The 17,496-nt window shown below is 42.3% G+C and overlaps 1 protein-coding gene across 1 annotated transcript; it reads right to left on the minus strand.

Moving 5' to 3' along the window:
- Positions 1 to 2,470: 2,470 nt before the first annotated feature.
- On the minus strand, positions 2,471 to 12,504 carry LOC145814432 (uncharacterized). The gene is made up of 6 exons (XM_082911238.1): positions 7,470 to 12,504; positions 4,401 to 5,056; positions 4,113 to 4,249; positions 3,426 to 4,019; positions 3,247 to 3,345; positions 2,471 to 3,040 (listed from the first exon to the last, which is right to left on the minus strand). Exons 4-6 carry the CDS (start codon positions 3,828 to 3,830, stop codon positions 2,834 to 2,836), a joined length of 711 nt encoding a protein of 236 aa, XP_082767364.1. The 5' UTR covers positions 3,831 to 4,019; positions 4,113 to 4,249; positions 4,401 to 5,056; positions 7,470 to 12,504; the 3' UTR covers positions 2,471 to 2,833.
- Positions 12,505 to 17,496: the final 4,992 nt, after the last annotated feature.

The following is a 17,496-nucleotide window of genomic DNA, read 5'->3' on the forward strand; positions in this document are numbered from 1 at the left end:
AAGTTCAGCCATAAACTTTTCCCCGATCAACTTTGTCCATTTTGATCACCTCAGTCATCTTTGTCTAACAGCATTCATCGTGATCTCCGGTGCAGTGCTATTCAGAATAGGGGCAACTTTCCGTTGCCATGCAGTGCTGCATTACTATTCAGACTAGAGGCAACTTTCCAGTTGCAAGGATCCGGGGTTGTGCATCTCAGTGACAGATCTCAGGCGTGTCCAGTTCTGATCCATACCGAAAATGGTTTTGAAAAGTTTTAATAAAAGTTGACTTTGCTCAAATTAATCTTTCTACAACTAAGACCATTTTTGGACCAAAGCGGAAAATTTTCAGTACCACAACCTTCAATTTCATTGATTTCAAAACAGAGTTCTCCTGCTCTTGCATACAATCGAAGTTGCTTTTTATTACATGCATAAAGAAAACTTGAAAGTACTAATAAAGCAATAAATCCAGGGCATAGTTGAGTCAAGTATCTCTACGCCCCCTCCCAGAGCTGGTCGAAGCCTCTGATGCCAAGCTGGGCCCGACCTGTGCCTCCTCATTAAGCCAGTCCCAACACTCGCCAGACAAAGTGCAACTGAAAGTGGGAGCAGGGGCCAGGAGCTCTCTAGTCCTCCATGCGGTGGCATATCGGGCAAGTTGTGCGCCTTGAACTGGGAATGAAGCCGGATACTCTATCCCCTCTGGTGGGCAAATCTGATCATGACCGAACTGGCGCAGGAACCGGAACGGAAAGTAGAACACACAGTGGGTCAGACCAATCAACTGGATCCCGGTCAGCCGGGACATGCTATAGCTCATTGCCGGGAGATTGAGCCAAGGACAGCGCCAAGCAATGCGATCGGCAGACAAATTACACATCCAGCTGTACCACCATCCCTCATCAAAGGCATTGACTAGGCGTTGCCGAAAGAAGTAGCCGCGAGTTGAGTAGGCTGGGCAAGAGTCCACAACCTGCAATTTATCTATCAACCATACCTGGGGAGGGATGAAAAATTAGAGAATAAAGAATAGAGAGATGTACGGTGAGAGAAAAGTGAGACAAGGGTTTTGTGAGAAAAAACCGAGCCTGAGGGCCAAGTGATGTGAGCAATACATATGTGAGATCGGGTGGGAAGCATTACCTGCAGCAGTAGTGGACTCCCCGCGAATCTGGTCGTCTCCTGGCAATGGAAAGCATCTAAGCCCATCAGTGTCTCGGCTAGCGTTATCGCAATACAACTCTTTCCTTCCTTCAAGCCTTGAGCGACTTCAATTAGACGAATGCTGGATCCGCCAAAGCCCGAGGAAAGCAGAAAGTGAGACAGCAGGCACAAACAAAGGGTGTGTTGCCGGAAACCTTGCCAATAATGGTTGCTGCGGTCACCAGTGTCAGAAAAGCGATGAATCAAACCGAGGATATCCAGTTCACCATTACAGATGAGAGACCGAGCGTCATGCGTGGTGAGTCCACACATCCGCCCTAAAGCCTGGGCATGGCCGAAGCGGAACTGGAGCAAGATCTCTTCATGACATTCAGATTCCATCTAAACTTGAAAATCTTAAAAAGTTGGACATACCTCTTGCCCGCCAAAGCTAAAGACATGCGTCACTAGGTTCCAAAACCTCGCCGCAGCATGGAGGAAAGGAAGATGCAGCAGAGTGCGACCCAGCGTGAATAGTGCATTCAAGCCGAAGCCCCGGAAGTTCAGCTTTTTCGAGCCGTCTAGAGAAGCGATCCAAGCTGTGAGATTTTTAACAAGAAAGGCCTCCATTTTTGTGCAAAACTAAGATGAATTGAATGAACCACGGAGCTAAGACTTTTAAAGAGAAAAAAAACACTATTCGGGGGACAAGTGTCAAAAATTTGACGGTTGCTGAGCTGAGTGGCCGGCCAGCCACCTTTTCTGGCAGGCCGGCCATTTCCTTTTTCAAAACCTGGCCGGTGGCCTCCCCTCTGCAATAAATCTGGCCGATCGGCTTCCAAAAGTAGCCGACCATGCTCCAATGTGTGCCTTTAGCCCTGTTTTACCCTCCAGGAGAAAATTTCAAGCATTTCCATGCAACGGGTACGTCAAAGGCCTCTATTTCCCTCTATTTCGGATGCGTTCCGTTGCCCAGATCGTCCAGAGTACACTTTGTTTTGTTAAGTTTTGTTTATCAAGTTGTTGTTTTGTTTATCGAGTTGTCGTTTTGCTTATCGAGTTGTTTGTCGAGCTGTCGTGTTTCGTATTTTTGAATTGTTACTCTTTGTTTAAGCATTTCTTATTTGAGTCTTGTTTATTGAGTTGTCAACACTATTGTGTTTTGCTTATCGAGTTGTAAACTTGCTAGGGTTTTGTTGTATCTTAGAAAGTTAAGTTGTTGTGTCGGTTCACTACCTGACTGAGCAAAATGCACAATGCACATTTCCATTCAATCTCATTATGGTGCAAAATGATGCGATATGATGCTAAGAGTTTAAAATACAATACTTTTTTCAAAAGCTGTTTCATTCCATCATGCTTCGCTGATTACAACATTTTACAGACTAAGGCACAAGTTTTACAAAAAATAAAACTGCCTAATAATGTACAATGTGCTACAACTACCAGCGAAATGATAAATAAAACAGGAAACAGCCGCATCTGTGCTCTCAAGAGCAGGAATAAGAGGCCCTCTTCGTTCTCTTCTGCGGAATAGACTCTCCGCCACCATCGTCATCATCATCATCAGAGTCGTCATCCTCGGGGTCCCCCTCAGCCTCGCCTCCACTCTCGGAACCAAGACCGGAGCCGTCCTCTCTGTCAGCAGATGTCTCCAACTGACGATCTGCAACCTCCTCCTCCTCATCCTTGCCGGGCTCCTCCTCTACAATGTGTGCTCTGCGTCTGCGAGATGACCCCCCCCTCGGGCTCTTCGGAAAGGCCTGGATGGCCCAGCTCCTCGAAAAGGCCTGGATGGCCCAGCTCCTCGAAAAGGCCCAGATGGCCCAGCTCCTCGAAAAGGTCTAGATGGTCCACCTCCCCCAGAAGGCCTAGGCGGCCCTGCCTGTGACTGAGCATATACCGGGGGCATCTGAGAATAAAGAGTTCAATTTAAATACATCAGTCCAAATATGTACATCAGATGCAGATACAAGAAAACTATATGAAATGGGTACATGTAAACACAGTGTATAAGTGAGGTGTGTGTCAGATGTGCTCTACACAAGTAGCCTACCAGTGCAGTAGAAATCAGCATATCATCAGAAGTATGATAAATGCCAGAAAACTAAAGGGTACCTGGAAGCCCATGATAGACAACTGCGCCTCCCTTCGCAGGACCAACCCCTCAAGTGAGGCTACCATCTCGAGCACCTGATCCATGTACTCAACAGGGGGCTGCAAATGCAAAGGCAAGGGTATCAGTAAAAGAATGAACGTCCAAGTATCTGTGAATGAATCAAAGCTGTAAAACATACCGGTGGTGAGTCAAGGTCTCTGACATATCGATGACCAGGCATCGGAGGCTCTATCGGGATCGGAATCGGAGAGGTAGTCCCATATTGCCACCCCATCAACTCGGTCGGCATGTCTGGCCATCCAGGATGAGGATAAGTCGGAGGAATCGGGGGAACCAATCCACCCCCACCTCTAGATGTACCAGCCCTACTGGTGGAAGGGGCGTCTGCAGCCTGAGCTCGGGCCTGGCTCGAAGATGGCATGCCAGCAGGCCTCATCGTCGGAGTATGAACTCCCGTCAATGGAGGCATCAGATATATGTGACGGTAAGTATCGTAATCCCCCTCCTCAAGATGTAGCAAAGCATCAGTACCCAGCATAGCACTAACAACATCCCGAGAAGGGAGCCTATCAGCAATCTGCATATCGACTGGGGGTGCTGAGGGAGGGTCTTGAGAAGTGTACCCCCAGACCTGACGCAGAAAGCGGTCCCCCAAAAACCAGGCCCTACCAACTGGCCCTTCAAACAGGATCCTGTACCGGGAGGCACCCCACCCTCCGGCAAACTGGAATCAGAGACCTTCACCTAAGGGCGCCCAGGGCTGCCATGTAATCTGCGGATAACAGACGCATAAGCCAAGCAGAAATCGAAAATGTGCAGGGCAAATCAAAGCTGAAAACAGAAAGAACTGAGAGTTTTGAAATACCTCCACCGACCGCACCGTGTCAAAGTACTGCCGCAGATAAAGGAGAGGCTCCCGAGGTCTTGGCCGGTGCTGGCCTTCAAATACAAGTGAGTACGGAGTCACGAGAGGTCCCTCTACCACCAACTCCGGGGCCAATGCTGGGAAATACACATAGACCCATAACTATGGAAAACAATGCAGAATACGAAGTACTGAAGGCAAGTGCACGATACAGAGTATAAAGTGCGCCGTGTGTGCAGTGTGCAAGTAATGAGGAGCAGAAATGTAAATCAAAAGGGCAGAAAATACCTCCCAGGCTCTCCAATAGCCGCTGAGTAAGTCCCCCCATTCGCGGGAAGTCGCACTCATGTAGCAATAAAGGGTAGCCAAGCCGGCGCCACCCCAGTCATACCATCTGACCTGTGACAGGTCCACCAAAGCACTCAACAGATAAAGCCCAACGGTGTTCCCCCTGTCAGCGAACAAAGTGGTCCCGAAAAGAAACATCAGAAAGCCGCGGGCATACTGTGCTGCCTCATCAGGAGTCCCGGGCACCATCTCCACCCGCCGGAAATGGGAAGAGAACCAGGTGTATCGGACTCTCCCCGAAGATCTATCAACAGGCGGGTGAACCCCCAGCAAATATGTCCAAGCAGCCTCTCACCGCCCATGTCCTCGTCGTAAGGGATAGGCCAACCTCCCATGTCAAGGCCAGTCAGTACAGCAAAGTCAAAAGGGGTCATAGTCAAGTCCCTCGTGGCAGAAAAATGGAAAGAGTTGGTGGTGTCCCACCATCTCTCCACCAAGGCTGCCATCAACGTCCTCCTAGCAGGACAACGAGATAGCCCAGTACAGAAGGGCCCAAACCCCACCAAGTCGACCAAATCCCGAACGGCCTCCGGGAGCTCGGCGTACCAGTCTCTCGCCGCGGTAGAGCCATATCCCCGCACAGTGCGAGAAGTCACCTGCATTCAGAATGAATACGTATTTCAGCATAAAATGAATAAGCTGCGTGCAAATAAAATGAATAGGCTGCGTGTAAAGTAAAGTAAGTGAGCCGCGTGTTCACAATCAGTGTGTGCTGCGTGTTCACCTTCAATCTGGACTGTGTGTTCAGAAAATCAGTGTTTGGGCTGCGTGTTCAACTTTCAATCAGTGTGTGCTGCGTGTTCACCTTCAATCTGGGCTGTGTGTTCAGAAAATCAGTGTTTGGGCTGTGTGTTCAACTTTCAATCAGTGTATGCTGCGTGTTCGCCTTCAATCTGGGCTGTGTGTTCAGAAAATCAGTGTTTGGGCTGCGTGTTCAACTTTCAATCAGTGTGTGCTGCGTGTTCACCTTCAATCTGGGCTGTGTTTAGAAAATCAGTGTTTGGGCTGCGTGTTCAACTTTCAATCAGTGTGTGTTGCGTGTTCACCTTCAATCAGGGCTGTGTGTTCAGAAAATCAGTGTTTGGGCTGCGTGCTCAACTTTCAATCAGTGTGTGCTGCGTGTTCACCTTCAATTCGGGCTGTGTGTCCAGAAAATCAGTGTTTGGGCTGCGTGTTCAAACTCTCAATCAGTGTGTGCTGCGTGTTCACCTTTAATTCGGGCTGTGTGTCCAGAAAATCAGTGTTTGGGCTGCGTGTTCAACTCTCAATCAGTGTGTGCTGCGTGTTCACCTTCAATCTGGGCTGTGTGTTCAGAAAATCAGTGTTTGGGCTGCGTGTTCAACTCTTAATCCCTGTGTACTGCATGTTCACCTTCAATCTGGGCTGTGTGTTCAGAAAATCAGTGTTTGGGCTGCGTGCTCAACTTTCAATCAGTGTGTGCTGCGTGTTCACCTTCAATTCGGGCTGTGTGTCCAGAAAATCAGTGTTTGGGCTGCGTGTTCAAACTCTCAATCAGTGTGTGCTGCGTGTTCACCTTTAATTCGGGCTGTGTGTCTAGAAAATCAGTGTTTGGGCTGCGTGTTCAACTCTCAATCAGTGTGTGCTGCGTGTTCACCTTCAATCTGGGCTGTGTGTTCAGAAAATCAGTGTTTGGGCTGCGTGTTCAACTTTCAATCAGTGTGTGCGGCGTGTTCACCTTCAATTCGGGCTGTGTGTCTAGAAAATCAGTGTTTGGGCTGCGTGCTCAAACTCTCAATCAGTGTGTGCTGCGTGTTCACCTTCAATTCGGGCTGTGTGTCCAGAAAATCAGTGTTTGGGCTGCGTGTTCAACTCTCAATCAGTGTGTGCTGCGTGTTCACCTTCAATCTGGGCTGTGTGTTCAGAAAATCAGTGTTTGGGCTGCGTGTTCAACTTTTAATCAGTGTGTGCTGCGTGTTCACCTTCAATCTGGACTGTGTGTTCAGAAAATCAGTGTTTGGGCTGCGTGTTCAAACTCTCAATCAGTGTGTGCTGCGTGTTCACCTTCAATTTGGGCTGTGTGTCCAGAAAATCAGTGTTTGGGCTGCGTGTTCAAACTCTCAATCAGTGTGTGCTGCGTGTTCACCTTCAATTCGGGCTGTGTGTCTAGAAAATCAATGTTTGGGCTGCGTGTTCAACTCTCAGTCAGTGTGTGCTGCGTGTTCACCTTCAATCTGGGCTGTGTGTTTAGAAAATCAGTGTTTGGGCTGCGTGTTCAACTCTTAATCAGTGTGTGCTGCGTGTTCACCTTCAATCTGGGCTGTGTGTTCAGAAAATCAGTGTTTGGGCTGCGTGTTCAAACTCTCAATCAGTGTGTGCTGCGTGTTCACCTTCAATTTGGGCTGTATGTCCAGAAAATCAGTGTTTGGGCTGCGTGTTCAAACTCTCAATCAGTGTGTGCTGCGTGTTCACCTTCAATTCGGGCTGCGTGTCTAGAAAATCAATGTTTGGGCTGCGTGTTCAACTCTCAGTCAGTGTGTGCTGCGTGTTCACCTTCAATCTGGGCTGTGTGTTTAGAAAATCAGTGTTTGGGCTGCGTGTTCAACTCTCAATCAGTGTGTGCTGCGTGTTCACCTTCAATCTGGGCTGTGTGTTTAGAAAATCAATGTTTGGGCTGCGTGTTCAAACTCGCAATCAGTGTGTGCTGTGTGTTCACCTTCAATTTGGGCTGTGTGTTCAGAAAATCAGTGTTTGGGCTGCGTGTTCAAACTCTCAATCAGTGTGTGCTGCGTGTTCACCTTCAATTTGGGCTATGTGTCCAGAAAATCAGTGCTTGGGCTTCATGTTCACCTTCAATTCGGGCTGTGTGTCCAGAAAATCAGTGTTTGGGCTGCGTGTTCAACTCTCAATCAGTGTGTGCCGTGTGTTCACAATCAATTTATGGGCTGAGTGTTCAAGAATTCAAGTGATTGAACCGTGTGTTCAGAATGCAAATAGAATGCATGAAAAATTCATAATATGTTGCGGAAAAGGTAAGAACGGAGTAAATACCTCTCGTGCCTCATGGGAAAGGTGATACTCTGGCTCCCGCAGAAGGTGATCCCCGGGTGTTCGCTCGTCGAAATCGGTAAAGTGATAGAAGATAGCCCGTGGAAGAACATGTACCGGTGGGGCGTACCTCTCGGGGATAAAGGGGCGAACCCTCGGATGCAAAGACATGATGTCAGGCTCGCCTCCGGCGCCTGGAGAACCTCCGCCGTGGGGAAAGTGACCCGCCATTTCAAGAAATCTGCAAAAGGGAGCAAAAATGAGCAAAATGAGCCAAAATTGGAAAAAGTCAACAAACGTCAACTCTCGGAAAATGAAAAAGTCAACAAAAGTCAACTCCCGAGAAAATCTTCCAAATATTGAGACAAACTCACCTCAAGTGGCGAAAATGAGAAAAGAAGCCTCGAAATCAAAATTTAATCGGTTCAAAGTGCTTAAAACTGAAAGATTTCGCGTAAACAACTTGCGTGGGGCGTTGGAAAACGCGTATAGAGCACAGATCTGAGGGAGGAAATGGTTTGGGAAGCTAGAGAAGATGATTTCGGAGTTGCACTTGTGAGCACAAAGTGTTTGGATGAGTGTATTTAAAGAAAAGAGGCTGAAAAGACGAAATTGCCCCGAATCTGGGCTAAGTAGCCGACCGGCCACATTTTTGGGCCGACCGGCCGTCTCCTTTTCAAAAACTGGCCGGTGGCCTCCCCCTTGCCATAAAGCTAGCCGGTGGTGTTCCCCACATGCCCCCCAAGGTCCCTGCAAATTTTAAGGAAGATCGGAGTCCCCGGCACCTGAAAAAGTACAAGAAAGGTGCACTTTCCGTCGCGAAATCGCTCCGCCGGAACGTCAGCTCCAACCTTTAGTGCGTCTGTCATCGTCATTCATCGAAAGTGAGATGTATCCTTTTTGAACGTGTTATTGTGCACATTTTACGGGTATTGTCACACCCCCGCGCCTAACCGTGTTGTCACGTGCGTTACTTTCCGCATTGCGTTGCACTTTTCCATCGTCACCGCGATTGTCTGCATTCGATATCGCTTTGAACATATGTTGTCAAGTATGTTTTGCTTGTTGAGTTTCTGTCTTTTGCAGGCACGATATTGTATGTACGGTTCATTTGAGGCTGGTGCGACCAGACGAATCGCGCAGGTATCGTATCTTCTCCGTGTGAGATGCGACGAGAGTTGAATAACTCTCTGCACTCCTAACTGCATGAAATGTAGTTGTTTCTTTGCATTCTTGCTTAAAACTGTTGCATCTATTTGCGAATACTTGCCTCATTACAGCTTGTTGCATTTGCATGATCATGAGCTACGTTCGGCTTTGTGTATATCATTTTGCATTTTGCCCCCGCCTGCGGGCACATTTCTTTGTTATCCAGTATGTTTGTCTAAGTCTTCGGCCTTGTCAAAAATGGGTCGTCTCTAGGCTTTGACATTCACTCCCGTCACTTGTGACTTCCGAGTTCTGTCAAAGAGGGGAAACTGTAGACACCCCATTTTTGACCGACCTTGAGACTCAGACGTCACTCATTGAGCGCTTGGTGATGTTGCATATCGTGCACGTTCGGAAGTCGCAGAGTCTTGGCTACGAACCTTGCCTTCGGACTTTCGGACTCTTTCATACCTTGCCTCGGTTTGCGAACCAGGCTCGGTTTTCTCTGTTTCTCTTCCCGAAGGGAGGGAGAGGTCTCGTAGATCATCTCTCAGTGGCCGTAGGCTATGTTTTTTGGTCATAGGCCATTTTGCCCGTTTGGAGTCTGGTTTCTGGTTTTTCGGAGCCGTTGGCCGTGTGCCTCGGTTCGGGACCGCTTAACCACCTCTGTTTGCTCTGATTTTTGGCATGCATCTTATTTACTCCCTTTTGAGGGACACTGAGGCTCCAGAAACCAACTTCGTGGTCGAACACCACTTCCGGTGCCTAACAGTCAGTTTTCGGGGCCTCGGGCTGCGCGTTTCGGCCCCCGAACCTTCATTTTGCATCGGTTTGAGCTCATTTTTGGCAGGGACCTCTGTTTCATTATTAGAAAGGTTGTAGAAGGGTGGGAGGCCAGTAATTGTTCTGACAACCAGTTTTATTCCTCCGTCGCCCTCCATCGCCTGTTTTTCTCACTTGAAAGCCAATGTTGACCGCCCTAAGGCCACTTTTTCTTGCTCCAAACTACATATTTGTGTTGTAGGCGCCTGAGAGGCCACAAATATCATATGGCCGGCCAGTAATTGTGTGTGACCCTTTTGAACCCCTCCTAAAAGTGGCCTTTTCTCTCTCCTGGCTCACTTTCTCCAGTTTTTGACTACATGGTTGTGTTGTGCACACATGGGAGGCCACCAATCTGGGGTGGCCGGCCACTAATCTTTCTTGACCTTTTTGACTCCTAGCCGACCGGCCATGGGAGTGGCCGGCCGGCCACCTAAACCCTAGATAACAGGCCGGCCTTGTTCCTCTCTCTAGGTACATTACAGATGTGTATTCTGTTTCCCCCCAGATTCTGTATCCCGGGGGCTGCATTTTTGGGGGGAAACTTGATTCATTTCCCTCCATTTTTTCCCCCTTCTTTCCCCCCTCTTTTGCCTATATAACAGGCCCTCCAGCTGCATGTTTTAGGGTTACAAAAATTTCTCTAAGCCTCTTGCATTCAATCCCTCTCCCTCTCTATTCCAAGCTCCAAACCTCTCAAGTCCTACACCCCTTTCTACACCACCACCTAGCACCACACCACCACCATCTATTCTAGTCACTTGGAGCTGCTTTCCAGAGCTAAGGAGCCACCAAAATTGGTCCAAGAGTTGCCAAAGGCTTGGTTTTCAAGGGTAAGTCCTCTCATCCCTCTTTCTTGCCCTATTTTGCTCAATATATTAGCCATACTTGCTTGCATTTTTGGGCTCCGACCCTAACTGAAAATAGAATTATTTTGAGGTATTTTTCATATTTGTTTAAGGGCCTCTCCCTGTTTGAAGCCTCTAACTTTCACTTGCTTCTTTACCTCTCTTGTATGTCTCTTTCTTGTGTAGTATTTTTGGCCTACGTGTAAACTGTTTTGAGCTCTGTCATGAACTAAAAAGTGGCGTATTTTGAACCCTTCTTCAACATTGTTGAAGGGCTCTTCACTGTTTGGGGCTTCCATTTTTCACTTGCCTTTATATCTCTCTTTTGGCCATATTTTTGCATGATTTGTTAGCCCCTTGTGATTATATTTTTGGGCTCTGGTCAGAACTGTAAATAGCCTTATTTTGACCCCCTCTTCATGTTTGATCAAGGGTCTTTTGCTGTTTGAGGCACCCTTTTTACATTTTGTGTTTAAACCTCTTTTTAGGCCATATTTTACATAGTATTTTAGGCTTGCATGAACACTGTTTTGGGTTTGTTCAGTAACTAAAAAATTCCATATTTTGGGCCCCTATTCAACTTTTTTGAAGGGCCCTCCTGTGTTTGAGGCCAGCAGCCACCACTTGCTTCTTTGTCTCCTTTTTGGCCCCTTTCTTGTACAATAGTTTATCCATACTTGTGTTTGTTTTCGTGGCCTGTTGTAAACTGTAAAGTGCTTCATTTTGAGCCCCTATTCAACTTTGTTGAAGGGCTCTTGGCCATTTGGGGCCTGCAGCTGTGACTTGCTTCTTTATCTCACATTTAGGGCCATTTTTGCATATTGGTTTAGCCCTATTTGTGTTCACCTTTTTGCCTTGCTTAAAACTGTAAGCATGCTTGTTTTGGGACTGCCTTGATTCTGTCTTTACATTTCATTTCCAAATAATGCATGTTTGGTATAGCTATAGGTCATTGCGTATGCCTAGTTTTGCATTTCGGGTCTCATTTCATGCATCGAGTGCCATATTTCCATGATTCGGGGCTGTTTTGCATCATGTTTTGCTACTAAATTTGCATGCTAGTATGCCATATTCCATGCCTTGCCATGTCTTGTTAGAGTGGCATTTGATGCCTTAGGGTCGGTCCTCGGTTTGCGTGCATGCGTGCACGTACTTCGAGAGTCTCATTTTCATCTTATGGCTTCTTATGTGAGTGTGGCTGAGGCCCACTCATGTTGGTGTAAGTCTATTATGCATTGTGTATGCCATTTCATTTCATAGCATTGCGTATGCTAGGTTATATGTTAGCGCATTGTGTATGCCATGTTATCTCGTGCATCGTGTATGCCATTTCATAGCATTGTGTATGTTAGGTTGTATCTTAGTTGCATTTCATGCATATTGCATAGTGCTTGGGATAGGAGTTAGCCCGAGCACGGGAAACGAGATACGTTTCGTACTCTGAGTGACGGAACGTGTCTCGATTCCTTGTCACCGACACTCCGGATTACCCATGATGGAGTTTAGGTCTCATTGTGTTTTCATGTGCATTCATTCCATATTGAGTTGTGCGATTCGACTCCTCGGCCATCATGCATCGAGATGCGTGATTGGTGGCACGAGGATCGAGGCATGCATACATTTGTGAAAATACATTGCTATGCCCCTTTCCTGCTCTCTGTTGCAGTAAATCAAGAATCAGCAGTCTTCCGGGGCTTGGCGCGCTTTCCAAAAAATTATTGCAAAACAGAGGCTAATCGGGACATCGTCGTGGATTTCCGCGCAAGGCAACCTGGATGTGCATCATTCATCATCTGAAGAAGAGTCAAGGTAGTCCCTGGCTTGCATGCCAGTTTATTGTTTTTTTTCTTAGTTAATTTGGTAATTAATTAGGATTTTTTGTACATATTTGGACTGTATTATTTATTCGGACTGTATTTATTTGGGACTGTATATTATTTATTCGGACCCTCTGCGCGAGGGCAAGGTTGTAATAAGTGTGCGTGAGTGTGATGTATGTCTTCCAACCCCACGTCTTTCTCCCTTTTATTTACCTGCTTATGATGGTTAGATTAGGGCATATTTCAATTAGCATACAGTATGATAGCATGTTTGCATTCATTCATCTGTCTTGCATGCACCGGGCTCGGCGCATCATACTAACTGCATTTGTATTTCAATTCCAAGTTGAATACATGTTAGCTGTAACATTTCATATGCCATGTTTAGAATAGCCGAGCCTGCTATAGTTGCATTTTTGCATGTGTTGCATTAGGCATTTCTGTATATTTAGGATCATGCATGATTTCTAACTTAACTTTTGTTTTGGCTTGGAATACTCGGTAAGTTTTTATGCTTTAGTATCCTTGCATGCGTGTGAGTGACTGCCATGAATAACATGCTTACCATGAGGCTATATGCTTATGTGATATAATTGCCTGAATGCCTGTGGGTGAAGGTTGAGTTACTTGGATTGGAACAAATCATCAAATGTGTGTTTTAAGCCCACTAGATAGTGGCAAAATCATGTTTTCTAAGCCCACCCGAGGGTGGCAAAATCTGCACTTTAAGCCTACTTGCGAGTAGCAAACCATCTTTCAAAAGCAAACATGAAATGTTTCGTTCCAATTCAGGCGATCCAGTCTATACTTGTATGCTGTGCGTATCACATAGTAATCTAGGCTAATAACCGAAATAAGAACACATAATGTTTTCAAAAATAGATATCATGGTTAGTAGAGGCCGATCTTTGATCGGGCGAGCGGGGGTGCTCACGAAGTGACCTTCCCCAATCGTACCCAAGTTCCCGAGCCAAGGCAACTTTGGTGATGACGGACACGTGGCCTTAGGCAACGAGTCAGGGTTTTCTAAATTTCCCAAAATTAAATATTTAGGTGGCGACTCTGTATCTGGCAAAACAGTCCATGTTTGGCACTTCTTTTCTAAAAATCTGTTTTCTCAAAACGATTTGCCGGATTTGGACTCTTTGGTTCAGATTACGAACCGTGACACAAATCGAGTCCGAGCTGTAGCGAGGTCCCCCGCGGGCCTGTCTACAAGTACCGATAAAAGATGAGAGAGAATAGATTGAGATGGTTTAGTCATATACAATAAAGACGAACAGACGCAGTAGTGAAGAAATGTGATATACTGACTGTAGATGGTAGTGTTAGGAGAAGGAGGTAGACCTAGATTGACGTAGACTAGTGTAGTAAATAAATATATGAATCTCCTTAATTTGACTAATGAAATGACCTTAGATAGAGTCGAGTGGAGAAGAAGAATTCATACAGCTGACCCCATTTGATAAGACTTAAAGCTTAATTTGGTTTGGTAATTGTAAGACAATCTATCAATACTATTTATGAGAAACCAACTTTTGTTGTAATATTTTGTCAAAATTGATAAATTTTATACTTTGAAGGCTACGTTTCATAGATCAATAGATCAAAAGGTATAGGTCAAGGAATCACTTCATTTTTTGAAAAAATTGTAAAAAATCTCAGAATTTGATCTTTATAACAAAATAAATTCTGAATTTTTAATTTTGACAATTTAGACCCTAATATTTTTTTTTTTAAAATTTGATTTCAATTTAAATCATTTTCATATTTTCATTAAGTAAAAACTAATAAGATATTTTAGTCATTAAACTCAATGAAAAATAATATTTTGGTCATTTTATGTACATTTTCATTGAGTTTAATGATTAAAATACAATTTTTTTCCTCAATTTTACTTAATAAAAATAGGCAAATAGTTTTTATTGAAAATAAATCAAAAGATTAGAATTTAAATTAATAAAATTTAAAACTTATGATTTATTTTGTTATGAAAGTCAAACCTTCACTTTTTTTCTTTTTTTTTTGTAATTATTTTTGATTTTTTTAAAATTTAAAAGCAGCAAATCTATATAATTTAAAAATAATTAATAATTAATACTAATATATAAATGGTGGTTTTAAAATGATAGGGGGTTGGATCACCCCTCTTACCCTACTTAATAGGATGTATATTAACAACTATATGATGCGATTCACTCAAACAGCACAATTCTATGCATAGATCCCCCAGGGTACATAAACTTAGAATTTTTGTCGAAAATACTATATGTATAATTCATGATAAAACAAATAAATAAATAAAAATGACACTTTAGCTTCGCAGTTAAAACTCAAGAGTGATTATACTTACACCACTAGTTTATCTCTTTATACCTTTTATATGAACTTTTTTTCCTCACAGTTTCACCCAAATGCAAATTACTTTTAAGGATAAAAGACTAAAGTTAAATTTATTTTATTATCTCCTTACACTCATTACTCTTCAGTCCCTACTCCTTTTCTTCCATTCTCTACTCCTTTTCTTCCATTCTTAGTTTTTCTTCTATGCTATGTATCTCTTTTGAAAAAGTGAGAATTATAATGTTTTGATCATAAAAGAAAACAATAGATGAAAAAATGGTGGTAAAGAACCATCAAAAAGTAAAATTGTGAGTTTTTTCATTTGTTTGATAGGTTTTCGTTTTATTTTTTTGGGAATTCTTTGACTTTTGTTTAGTGTGTCAAAATTGAATAAAATAAAATTGTCTGGAATTATATTGCCGAACAAAAAATACATATCTGGTAACATACTGCCGAATAAAAGATACATTTCTAGGAAGCCAAGGCCAAACATTTTTGACTTGTTCAGTTACTCATTAGCGTGCATTTTTAGGTTTTTTTTTTTTTTTTTTTTGGCTTGGATGGATTATGCTTCTATTTATTGCAGTAATGAAAGTACAATCATCTAGCTGCTGAACATCTTGAAGTGTACTCATTTGCTAGTAAATTATCTGAGGAGATAACATCCTTATTAGTTGATATGTCAAAGAGTATGGTGCGAACAAAAGATATATTGATTACACTGAAACAAAAGAATGTTTTTAATGTGATATCAATGAAGACAATCTACAACGCACCTAAAGTGATAGGTGGCTGGACAAATTGATATTAGTTCAACAACATAACATTGGAGTAATTTAATTTATATAGCAATGTATCACTGAACAGGCACTTCACAAATGATTTCCAACTAATTTCTTGTTAAAGTAAAGTAAAATTATCCAATCGAACAACAACAAATGGCGGGAAAAAATTAGTTTGCCTGGTAACATAGCACTGGAGTAATTCAAATTCTTTAGCATTGTATTACCAAAATCTATCTGTATAAAGAGATAAAACTGAAAGGGTTTTGAAGAGTTTTTAATTTAGGGGTTAGTTTAGTATTATAATGGATGCAATGAGAATCACAATTTTTTAATGCTATAATGAGATGGAGGGTGTAAAGAGAAAAATTAGTGGTGTAAGTAGAATCACTCACAACTCAAATATGATGCTAAGTTATGATTTTTTTTTTTTTTTGACATTAGAAATTGAGAGAATTATTGTTGAAGTGGGACAAAAAAGTTTTTTTTTTACACAAATATGAAGGGATACAAGTCACACTTACACCCCCACAACATTTCAGTTGCACCCCCATTATAGAATTATTTACGCCTCACATGTTTTTAATTTGTTCCACAGTACTGTAATTTCCCTTTTAGAAATTCCTACTATGATCTAGAGTAAGGGAAAGATAAAAAGAATGACAGCAATCGAACCCAACTGCATGAGTTAGTCTGCAGACCCTATTGTAGGTCAACTTTGTTGCTTGATAATTTTAGGATATGTTTCGTATAGATGTAAATTTTAAGTTAAGGGATCCGATTTTTATCAATTAACAACAATAATTTAAATTTTTGTTGGATATTAAATAGCTTGATTTTAACGGATTTGAAATAACTATGTAAAATTAATTATTTAAAATTATACTAAGAATTCTCTTCTTAGTTATAAGAATCTTACCAATATATTTTTTCTATCTCAATTTTTTCCCCCTATTATTTTGTAAGATAAATTTACAAAATACACCCCTGAATTTTAAGTTTTTAATCACATAACAAATTATCTTTTTTATTAATAAATTATGAAATCAATTAACAAGTTTTAATAATATCATAAATATATTTTAATTAATAATTTAGATAAATGTATTATTGTCTAGGAAAGTAGTTGAAAATTTTATTATTTCTGTTAATTCTGTTAAATAAAAGATTCTAACAAAAGAGTATTTGTAATTTTTAAAATTATAGAGGATAGTCTATATTTAGGGGGAAAAAAAAGGAATATTTATAATTTACCCTATTTTTAAAAAATTCTAACAAAGAAGTATTTATAATTTATCTTTTTTTTTATTATTTATTTATTTATTTTTTTTATATCTATCCAAACGGACTATTAAACATCTTTGAAGCCGAATGTAATGGATGATGGATGTTGTCATAATGACAACATTGGACTTGCACAATGTATGGATTTTATTGAGTTAACCAACAAGCAATATTTCTTTGTAAGAAAATGTAACTTTCTTCATCCAAACATAGTGTTAATACACTGTCCACACGTTTTTAATAACTTGTGGGTAATGGAATTATGAGTTGTGAACGCCGAGAAATCAATGAAATGGAGTGGGGGCTCACCACTAATCAATTTTTGTACATAGTTTGTGTTATTCGACCATAATTTCATATAATTTTCTTAGAGCCTGTTTGGCTAATCTAAAAAGTGAAGTGGGTCAGGTACAGTTCAATTAAATTATATGAGTTTTTGGAAAATCAATCCCGAAGATTGCTATATTTACATTCATTATATTTTTCTGTCGTATTCATATAATTTTCCTAGAGCCTGTTTGGCTAATCTAAAAAGTGAAGTGGGTCAGGTCCAGTTCAATTAAATTATATGAGTTTTTGGAAAATCAATCCCGAAGATTGCTATATTTACATTCATTATATTTTTCTGTCGTATTTTATTTATCATGTTATGGCTAGTCTGTTTATAATATACATGTGGTTAGGGGTGTGCATAATACCGCCGAAACCGCCGAAACCGCCAAAATCGCACCGAACCGCACCGTCAAGGCAAATTCGTTATTATTTGTCAATCGAACCGCCGGTTTTTGGTAAGAAAAATGGCAAATTCTAGTGACACTTTTATCAATCCGCCGGTTTCTATTTTTCTTCCAAACCGCACCGACCCGCACCGCTATTAAATCATGTTTTATAAGATTCTAAAAATTCATTTTTACTTAAGTTTGCTTGTTGTTCTATACCTTAGAATATAGTATTACATTACTGCTCGAGGGGAATTTTATGT

This window comes from Camellia sinensis, unplaced genomic scaffold, assembly GCF_055761805.1.
Source record: "Camellia sinensis isolate YWXY unplaced genomic scaffold, ASM5576180v1 Unanchor10, whole genome shotgun sequence".
Classification (NCBI taxonomy): Eukaryota; Viridiplantae; Streptophyta; class Magnoliopsida; order Ericales; family Theaceae; genus Camellia; species Camellia sinensis.

Coding starts and splice junctions, on each gene's coding strand:
- LOC145814432 (XM_082911238.1), bottom strand. CDS start 3,830: ATGCAGATTGCTGATAGGCTCCCTTCTCGGGATGTTGTTAGTGCTATG. Junction 3,346..3,425: donor GAGACCTTGACTCACCACCG/GTATGTTTTACA, acceptor TTGCATTTGCAG/CCCCCTGTTGAGTACATGGA. Junction 3,041..3,246: donor TGTCTATCATGGGCTTCCAG/GTACCCTTTAGT, acceptor CTTTATTCTCAG/ATGCCCCCGGTATATGCTCA.